At 37.3% G+C, this 10,815-nt stretch overlaps 1 protein-coding gene across 1 annotated transcript; it reads left to right on the top strand.

Moving 5' to 3' along the window:
- The first annotated feature begins 57 nt into the window (after positions 1 to 57).
- Positions 58 to 7,985, top strand: dmap1 (DNA methyltransferase 1 associated protein 1). The gene is made up of 11 exons (XM_051904017.1): positions 58 to 211; positions 599 to 706; positions 813 to 904; positions 2,043 to 2,241; positions 2,392 to 2,550; positions 2,667 to 2,834; positions 4,047 to 4,232; positions 4,454 to 4,525; positions 5,053 to 5,125; positions 6,408 to 6,694; positions 7,214 to 7,985. Exons 2-11 carry the CDS (start codon positions 608 to 610, stop codon positions 7,271 to 7,273), a joined length of 1,395 nt encoding a protein of 464 aa, XP_051759977.1. The 5' UTR covers positions 58 to 211; positions 599 to 607; the 3' UTR covers positions 7,274 to 7,985.
- The last annotated feature ends 2,830 nt before the right edge of the window (positions 7,986 to 10,815 follow it).

The raw sequence follows: 10,815 nt of genomic DNA on the forward strand, positions 1-10,815 counted from the left end.
GCGGTTCAGCTAGAGTCTTGTAGATGCACTGCATCCTTTTGTCCGATAGGAGGCGATCATTTACACAACTGTGTCATGAGGCACAGAGGAGCCCACCGTCGAAGAGGAGATCTGCATCCGCCGATGAATACAGCATTTTAGCTAGCACTGTGCCGCAAATAAAGACAAGCATATATATTTTAGATACACAGACTGCTTTTTTTTTTCTCAGGTAAGATTAAACATCACTTTTAATAACCTTACAGTCCGTAATTGCCGTTCTGCGAGTACTATATGAGTTCAATACGGTTCCCGCCTGTAAGCTCATTGATTCCGATGTTCGAGTTCATTAGCGCTCAGTTAATAAGCTATCATTTATTATTTTATCATCTACCTGCTCACACAGACTCAACAAACAAGTTTGTACATTTAACCCTGACGTGTTGTCTGTGTTTGAGGGGTAATGATAGTTATCAGATGTACTGCTGCCAGTGGTTCATTCAGCTCTCATAACAAAGACGATGCTTATTTGTCTGCTTTCAAAAGCAAACCAACCACTTCATTGTATAAGTGTTTTATATATGCATCTATTTGCTAATCATTCTGTCTAATCTATTAGTCCCTCACCATGGCGACCGGTGCTGACGTGAGGGATATTCTGGAGCTGACAGGAGGAGACAATGATTCAGGACCCATCAGCAAGAAGGACTTCATCAACTCAGACAAGGTAACCTGTCACAGAGAACCACCACCATCAAACTATTGAATTCAAATAGATGGGTGTTAGTTTGACAAATGTATTGAGACTGTTCTCATCCTGTTTATCTTTGTAGAAAAAAGCCAAGAAAGTAACAGAGACATTAACCTTCAAGAGACCAGAAGGAATGCACAGAGAAGTTTATGCCTTGCTGTATTCAGACAAAAAGTAAGATGGCTGTCTCGGCTTAACCTCTTCACCTCGACATATTATGAGATTTTATTTGCATTGCCCTCTAAAAAAGGCAAAGTAGTGACAGGTTCTGTTGCTGTTTGAATGTATCATTGTTATTGTTTTGTTGAAATTACTAAAATGACAGAAAAAAAGACTATCATATTACATTGTATCAATTGTGCATTAAAAGTTATGAGTTTATAGCTATTTTCAGCTATTGCAAATTAAAAATCAAATGTATTTTTGTTAAATAAATATACACTACAGTTCATAAGTTTTGTAATGTTTTTTAAAAGAAGTCTCTTATGCTTACAAAGGCTGTATTTATTTGATAAAAAATACAGTAAAACAGAAATATTGTGAACTATTATTAAAATTTAAAATAACTTTTTTATTTTAATACATTTAAAATGTAATTAATTCCTATGATGGCAAAGCTGAATTTTCAGCATCATTACTCCAGTCTTCAGTGTCACATGATCCATCAGAAATCATTCTAATATGCTGATTTGGTGCTCAAAAAAAAGTCTTATTATTATCATGGTTGAAAACTGGTTTGGTTATCCTGATTAATATTTTGTGGAAACTGTGATACATTTTTTTTAGGGTCCTTTGATAAATAGCATGTTCAAAAGAACAGTATTGAAATAGAAATCTTTGTCACTTTATATTAGGTGTCTTAACTACTGTGTATTTGCATCAAAAAATGCGTGCACTGTACTTATAGTGTTCATGTTGTGCTGCAAAATACTTCTGAGGGATATGGGTAAAGATTTGGTTTGGTGGCATGGATATGTTTAAATGTTATTACATAGTAGTTATACACACTTAATATAAAGTGGGACTGAAATCTTTTTTTTATAAATGTATTTAATGTCACTTTTGATCAATTTAATGCATCCTTGCTAAAAAAAAAAATTACTAATCCCCAAACTTTTGAACAGTAGTGTATATATATCTTGACTTGCACATAAAAATATTACTAAAAATGAAATGTATTTTGTTTTGTTGTGTTATGGAAATGGTACTGGTCCAACTAGGCTATTGTCAAAAGCCCTGTATGCTGTCCATGGATGCTGATATTCTTACATTAAATTATGACAACATATAATTAACGTTTTCCTTATTTCAGTCGGGATGCCCCTCCCTTGTTACCGAGTGATACTACGCAAGGCTACCGGACAGTGAAAGCGAAATTGGGCTGTAAGAAGGTGCGGCCCTGGAAGTGGATGCCGTTTTCTAATCCAGCCAGAAAAGATGGAGCCATCTTCCATCACTGGAGACGTGCAGCAGAGGAGGGAAAGGACTACCCATTTGCTCGCTTCAACAAGGTTAGAAAGAGAAGATAATGTTGAACAGTGTTGGAGAAAAGAGAAAATGATATTAGTAGAGGAAAGAGAGAAGCGATGTGTATTGTTCTTGTTTTGAATTTGAAATTCCTCTCCCTGCATGTTATTGAAAATTAGTATTGCTGTTTGAAGACTGTGCAGGTGCCTGTGTACTCAGAGCAGGAGTATCAGATGTATCTTCATGACGACGGATGGACGAAAGCTGAAACGGATCACCTGTTCGACTTGTGCAAACGTTTCGACCTGCGGTTTATTGTTATCCATGATCGCTATGATCACCAACAGTACAGAGTAAATTCCTCTTCATGATTTTGCTTTTTGTTGAAAATAAAATAGTAATTTGACCACGTTACATTTTGCTTCCTTCTAATCACATTTCTTCACTGATTTCAATGTTATTATTGTAGAAGCGCTCTGTGGAGGATCTTAAAGAGCGTTATTACAGCATTTGTGGCAAACTAACAAAGGTTCGGGCTGGAACAGGAACAGAGCCCAAGATTTACATCTTCGATGCTGGTCATGAGAGACGCAGGAAAGAGCAGCTTGAGAGACTTTTCAGCCGCACTCCAGAACAGGTGAGACTGCTCAGACCAAGACCGACCTTTTTCACAATCTTCATAACCATTATTACAAGAGTGATATATTGGACCTATTATGCTTTTTTTTACACTTTCAACATTCTTTATTGTTGTTTGAGCATGAAAAAGGTCTACTCCAAAGGGAGTTATTCTCTATATCAGTGAGCGCTGTTTCTGAACTCCCTGAAACGCCTTGATTGTATACTTAAGTTTTCTTGTGGGAACATACATGTCAATATTTTTTAGTTAAAATTCCTGCCCAAGGCATACACAAAAGCCAGGACTGGTTGAGTGGCATTAGTAGTGTCTTGAAACTCATGGTTATGTTAAGGAGCGTGACTTTTCCAAAACACGCTCAAAACACTTGACCAATCACAACACACTGGTCCAGCTGACCAATGAGAGCACATTGCGTTGTTCAGAAGGAGGGGCTGGACCTAAACAGAGTGTTACTGGCAAACTGGGAAGAGAGGGGCTGCAACAATGAACATTCGAGCATGAAACCTCTTCTAGTAGACCCCAAAAACAAAATCAAGACTTTGTAGAAGGGTATAATATGGCCTCTTTGGCTATGTTGAGACTGCAGGCAAATTGGATTATTTTTCAAATCAGATATTTTCAGGCAGACTGTCTGCACTATTAATTGCAAGTGATCAAATAAGTTTTTTGTGTCCAGACATAACCAACCTATCTGCATGGGTTGCTTTGGTAACAACGTAGGCGTACCCACGTATGTGATGAGGCTTTCAAAATGGAAGTGCCTCATCTCATTCTCCAAATAAGCACCCTGTCGAGTCGCGGTGCAGAACTGGTATATATTGTGATGTTCCTTGCTGTAGTCTTGGCTGAAATCTTAGGACATACCGTATGAATACTTCCAGCATTTCAGCCACCGATTTTGACGGTATCGCGTCGCATTAAGAGTGACGTAAAAGGCAATTGGAAATTCGAGCAGCCAGAGCATCCAGACTGAGACACATCTGTAAAAATCTGATAGGAATCGCATTTCAAACCGCCTCAATGTGATTTGAATCAGATTTGAAAAAAATCTGATTTCATGAGGTTTATTTTTTTGCTGTCCAGACTTTTAAAATCCCATCTGTATAAAATCTGGATATGCAAAAAATCTGATTTTTGTTGGTAGTCTGAATATAGCCTTTAAGTACAAGCTTTCTAATTTAGAATATGTACTTTTTTCCCTTCCTGTAGGTGGCAGAAGAGGAATACCTGATCCAAGAGTTGAGAAAGATTGAGACACGTAAGAAGGAGCGTGAGAAGAAGGCCCAGGACCTCCAGAAGCTCATTACAGCTGCTGACACGACCACCGAGATGCGCAGAGCTGAACGCAAAGCCACCAAGAAGAAGTTGCCTCAGAAACGAGAGATGGAAAAACCTGTAATTTTCTCTTTATATACTCATCAAACTGTCTGAATTCAAAGTTGCCAATAGCGTTTTCAATAGCGGTCATCCAAATTTTGCACTTTTTTTTTTTTTTTTTTTTTTGCGTGCATTTCTTTAGAAAGAAGTTTTCATTTTAAAAAATTTGTGAACTTTAAAACTTTCTAGCACTTTCTCCTCTAATGCCCTGTCCAACTAATGCATCTGTCCAATGGCAGGCTGTTCCTGAAACTGCAGGCATCAAATTCCCCGACTTCAAATCTGCTGGTGTTTCACTACGGAGCCAGAGAGTAAGATCAACTTACACGCTTCGACAAAACTGACCCCTGATCCGTTTCTTAATATACGATCTATGCAGAATATTATGATACATGGCGTTTAACTTCTCTCTCATTAGCCAGGAGTTGATTGATTCACACAGTCATAGGTAGAGTAATCTACCCACAGGAAGGCATTCCTCTTAAAGAGTAATGAAGGGAGGTCGCTCTATATAAAACGCATTAAGGATGGGACTGGGGTAGTATATGACTCAGAGGTGGCTGGTCATCTGTTAGTCAGACTTGGGTGCATAAACATGTTTTGATCTGCCCTCTCTGAAGTGCATTCCAGGGGTATTATGAATGAAAGATGACCCCATTTTTATTCCATTGCTCCCACTTTTTTCTGCCATGTAGCCATCTGAGATTAAAGGTGTTAATGTTCCATCTAGAGTTCCAAAGACCTCATAGATTCAGACACGAGTACACAAGCACAACTTAAGTTTACTGAAAGTTTATTTGTAGTTGTAGATTTTGTTAACTAATGGATTTGTGTGTAGATGAAGCTGCCCAGCTCAGTTGGACAGAAGAAAATAAAAGCAATTGAACAGATCCTGACAGAGCAAGGAGTGGGTGAGTAGCGTTTTAAGTAGCATTTCTTCTGCCCTCCTACCTACCGTATAGTTTCTCTAGTCGTTTTGACTGTAATAAACAGGTTTCCATCTAAAAATGATACTGATTCTGATTCACAAGCTTTTGATTCAATTCTGATTTTAATTCTACAGTAGTCAACATTTGAAGTGGATCAAAACCGTTCATCAAAGTTGTCCTAAAACCTTCTTCTTAGGACAACTTGATCCACTTCAAATGTTGACTACTATATTTGGAGTAATTTGGGCAAATTTCAGTTGTAATGTCAATTTTACTTGCATATTAAAGAAATATTCTTGCATTTATATTTCTTGTAATATTATAATAACCATGTATAAAGTTATTTTAATTGATAAACTAATGAAAAATCCCATTAATTAGTATAGAAATTTGAGACTTAAGAGATTTTGAGATTAATTTGGGATTTATTCATTTTTAATCAATAATGTGCATTATATGGTCAGATTATTTGTTTGTGAATCGTATTACACTGGTTGCGCTGTATGTTACTGATTCACTAAAAAGAACTGGTTTGAAAGAGTCATTTGTGATTTGGACTACACTGCTCATACTGTATGCTATTCAGGGTTCGTGCGGGCATGAAAACATGAAAGTCATGGAACTGGAAAAAAGCAATTCCCAGGCTTTGAAAAGTTTTGGAAAAATAAATAAACCCAAAAAAGTTTTGGAAAAGTCATGGAAATTTGTTTCAGGAATATCGGTATAATCTAATGTGTTTAATTGATGATGGTTATTGGTGATAATTGGTTAAATAAACTACAATACATGGCATTCGGGCATCCAGTCGCAACTTGTACTTATTATTAAAACAAATAAACAAGCAAATAGCATTAATAGTCATTATTTTTTAGTTAAGATATGCTACAATAAATTTGAACATGGATTTTTTTTTTCTGATTGTTCATGTGTGCGTAGACTTTCATGGAACATTAGGTTATAAATATTGACTAAAAGTCATGGAAATGTCGTGGAAATTTATTGGTATACGAACCTTGTCTATTGCATGCAGACTCAATAGAAAGATGTATTTTCGTCCATTATTTCATATTTTCATGACATTCAATTTGAACTTATAACTCGGGTAAAATATGACTTCTTTGCCATGGTGCTAAAAACACTAGCATAGAGTAAACAATTGATCTTAAGAACTTTTAAATCAATATTGGGATTGTTGAAACAAACCCTTATTATTACAGTTCAGTTTAGAAAGTCTCCTAACATATCCCTTCCCTTTCCATGACAGACCTCAACCCTATGCCCACAGAGGAGATAGTGCAGATGTTTAATGAACTCCGCAGCGACCTGGTCCTGGTGTACGAGTTGAAGCAGGCCTACAGTAACTGTGAGTACGAGCAGCAGATGTTGCGGCACCGCTATGATGCACTTCTAAAAGCAGGGGGTGCCGTCACACCACAGAGTGAGAGCGGTGGAGCCCCTGACAGTCAATCCTGGCTTGGCGCTGATGACATCAAAACTGAAGCGAAAGAGCAGATTATTGATGTGGTTGGAGCTCCACTCACTCCAAATTCGGTGAGTTTTCAGAGGGGAAGTTCCTTTAAATGCCTTTCTGTAAATTGCCATGAATTAATAAATGGTTGGATTGGTAATTTATGATATGCCTACTTTAATAAAAGACCCCGACAAGCATCATCATGCAGTTTTTAGATCAACTTTTAAATATTAAAAATAATCAACACAGAAAAACTATCATGAACATAGAATCTATTGTGAATTCTTATAATAATCCTGATGTGACTGGTAACACAATAATTTTCCAATATTAAAATGCTTATCAGATCATTAGTTAATGCACATTCAGATATTTAGAAACATCATGAGACCTTAATTTATTTTCACATAAATACTAGCTTAAATACTAGCTTAAAACTCACAAATACTATAGACCAACTACTGATCCATTGATTAAAAGTTTTTTTTGTTTTTTACATTAAAAATTGACAAGCATTTTTCAATGATTCTTTCATAAAATTCCAGTGTTGACAGCATAATTATTTGAATATGGTTTTCTTCGTGTTCTTCTTTGCACAGCGCAAACGCAGAGAATCTGCTTCAAGTTCCTCATCTATCAAGAAGGTGAAGAAACCGTGACATAAATGACTTTGTAAACTCGATTGGACATTTTTGGAAGAGGGGAGAGAGGTGTCTGGAGCTCTCCTAAGTGATTGCCTGTTTTGGTTGGGGTCAGAGGCTGAGTTTGTGGTTGTAGGTCATCCGTTATCTGCTCTTTTGATGACCACTCTCTTTGTTAATGTATTCAGCACAATGACTACCCTCCCTGTCCGCCACCCCTCAATCCCAGCCGCTTCCCTCCTTTCTTCGTTTTCCAGACCAAACCTGTACCATGACACAGACCATCCTTGACAACCTATTCCATTATACCACCTCCTCTGTCCAACCAGGCAGACCAAACCCAGATGAACTGTAAATTGGCAGAGAGAGCTAATCGGCACATGACAAGACAGAAGCAAGTAGAGGGAGAAAAAAGAATGTCTGCTTGTCTGTCTGAAATGAACGTATGCTGGACAGATGGTATGAGTCTGGATCCTGTTAGGGGATTTATTGAACTGGTGTTTGTTTTTGGCTGCGTCTTGAAACAGCAGGCTGTGGAAAAATGTTTCATTTTTTGGAGGTGTCGCTGTCTAACTGCTGTCTTTACGTCTGCCATTCTGATGTGCTGTTTTTCATCTGCAATCCTGTGTTTTCTCAGAAGAGTCATAAACAGTCTCACCAATGCTCTTGTACATTGAGCTTATTACCTGTAAAATGTCCTTGTGTTTAATAAATGTTTTTCCCAAGTGTTTCCCTTTTTAATTTGTTAGTGTAATGAAAAGGGGAAATTTTTGGTATTGATTTTCATCTAGTAGTTAGAATATAAATGTCTTGTGACCATGATTCGGTGTAATATTGTTGATAATTAGGTTAGGAACTGGTTTAGATCAAGAAATGTAATTTTAAAAACGTTAAGCTAAGGTAAAATTCTCAGCATCATTTGACTAAGACAATGAAGGTGACAGCATTGACTAAACATATCCCTGATTTGTTTCGTGAGATTCGGGTATTTTGCTCCGCATTTGTGAGGCACTCGGTGCGTTTTAAATTAGCTGTCAAGCGCGCGCATCAATAACGTGAACAGCGCGAGCTCTGCCGCTCGTCATCGCCACTTCATGAATTCGCCGCGATAAAGACATCTCCAGTAAATTCATTACAGTATTGAACATGACAGGAAACATTTATAATTTACATGTCAACTCTGCATAACCCGTGACATATTTATGCCAGACAGTAAAGAGCGGTAGTCAGCCTCTCAACTCAGGCAGTAACATCGGAAGACCTTCTGACTGAAAGGTTTCCTTTTCTTTGGAACAAGATATCTGTGTGAACACAATTATTTATTAATATTAATGCTATTATAACTTATTTTAGAAGACAATATATTTTAATTTAGAAGTTAGCTTGTTTATCTCTATTTTATTCAAATGTATTTTTGTTTTGTTTTTAACTTCATGATTAACGTTAGCTTATTGTTCATCAGCGGGGGAAAAATAGTCCTGAAAGTGATTCCAACAATATCGTTCCTCTGTGTGCTTATCGTTATAGCTGTGGTGTGGACTTCCCTATTCTCAGAGAACGGTTATTAAAACTTGATAGTTTAAGGTATAATTTAAGCAATATCACACAAACTACAACAGCTGTTACTCACTATTAGCAATGTGATATTTCTTTTATATATCAGTTATAAGCAAGACGTTATTATGGAGTAAGATTATGGCAAAATTCAGGCACTACCTAGTTTTTTTTGTCTCCATCAATGAAAATAGTTTCTAAAGAAGCCAAAGCATAAGGCCTTGCAGGTTACCAAGCTACGCACAGACTTAAAGGGAGTAAGTAACTGGATTCAATTTTTTTTTGTTTGTTTGTTTTAGTTATTTTACAAGCTCACTAAACATTGTTTTAAACAAGAGGTAAGTGTAGTGTCCACTGGAAAGGAATTATCTTTCTTGTCTGACTGTAGATAAAGCAGCTTCCATGGTACCTGAGGAAAGCTAGCAGCTGTGATCTGTTGAGAGGAGAGAAAGTGAAAAACAGTGGTAAAATTGATTCTTGGTGTCTATATTTCATGTTGGAAATTGGATCGTAAATCCTGACGTATGATCTATGGTGGCCATCCTTGGGAAAAAAAAATCAGTAAGTGTGTAATTTCTCCCTTGACAGAACACAGCCGAAAGATGATCCTTCTTTTCCCCTCTCTCTTCCTCTAGGTTTCTTTTCATGACTTTGTGATGGCTCCATCTCATTACAGCAAATCCATTTATCAAACGTGTTACTAAGCAAATCTCATTCCAAAATTTTGTATGGGCATTTGTGTCATTCTCAGATGAGGCTGAAGGTCATGTGAGCAGTCTCATGTCTTTCATCTTAACGTTTTTCTTGTTTATTTTTGTCTTGAATGCAGGCTGAACAGCTTACGTTCACATTAATGTGTCTTTGGGAGCCCAAACAGGGTCATTGCATTGCTACAAATGTGAAAATGTAAATGACTGAGCATTCCTCCTCAGTGGGACACCAGACGTAAGAGGTAAAAGGCATCGTGCAGAACCCTGGCGGAGTGGTTTATTATCCCGACGAAGAAGTGATGGTGTGAAACGAGAGCTCTTTATCAGAGGCACTGGAGTGGAGGAGAGCTTTTTAATCATGGCCTAAGAGGGGTGAAGGGTTTTTATCATAATTGAAGTCTTTCCAGGGCTAATTGTGGCTATATGTCATTGTCTGAGAGCACGCCTAGAAGCAGATGTGCTAGGGATATGATGGAGAAGAGTTAGTCAAGAAAAAGACGACTTGAGGTCTGTCATCGAGGGAGCGAGGCTTCATACAGTTTTCATCACTCTATCAAAATGCATAGATCTCCATCACAGTCGGATGATGATAATGAGCTTTCATTGAACTCCAAAGTACATGTTCTGATAGGGTGAAACTCATTTAACAATCATTGTCTGATCTCTACATTTTTTTTTTTTTTTCTTTTTTGAATATCAACATAGGTGAATTCATCTCCAGGAAAGATAATGAAATGCTTTATTTGAGTTTCACTCGGTTACAGTGGACCTTGCTGACTTCAAATTTGAGAAGCAATAGTGGACGTCTACAGGGAAAGGTCAGTGTAGCTCATTTCAGCTTCCTTTTACCTATTAGATGAGGTTACTGTCCCAGTCACCTGTTAGTAGTCATGCTCTCGGCCAGTTTTAACCACCCCCAGTCTGCTTTGGACAATGTTTCCATATCCATGCCCCTAAGACAGTTAGAAATGAAGGTGATTAAAAGGGGACACTCTGTGTCTCTGGAGAAAACTTGTTCGCTCACATGGACTTCTTGGTATGAGGGGAAAACAACTGTGGACAGATGTAATGCTCTTAGAATGTCATGCAGGAATGTTCGATTTTTTTTTTTTTTATTATTCAGCAAGGGCGCATTAAATTGATCAAAAGCCACAGTAAAGACATTTATAATGTTGCAATAGTCTTCTGTTTTAAATAAATGCTGTTCTTTTGAGCTTGAAACAATCATGAAAAAAAAAATCAGTTTTTATAAAAACATTAAGTGATACAACTGTTTTCAACATTGATAATAAGAAG

The sequence above is a fragment of the Ctenopharyngodon idella genome, chromosome 8 (genome assembly GCF_019924925.1).
Source record: "Ctenopharyngodon idella isolate HZGC_01 chromosome 8, HZGC01, whole genome shotgun sequence".
NCBI lineage: Eukaryota > Metazoa > Chordata > Actinopteri > Cypriniformes > Xenocyprididae > Ctenopharyngodon > Ctenopharyngodon idella.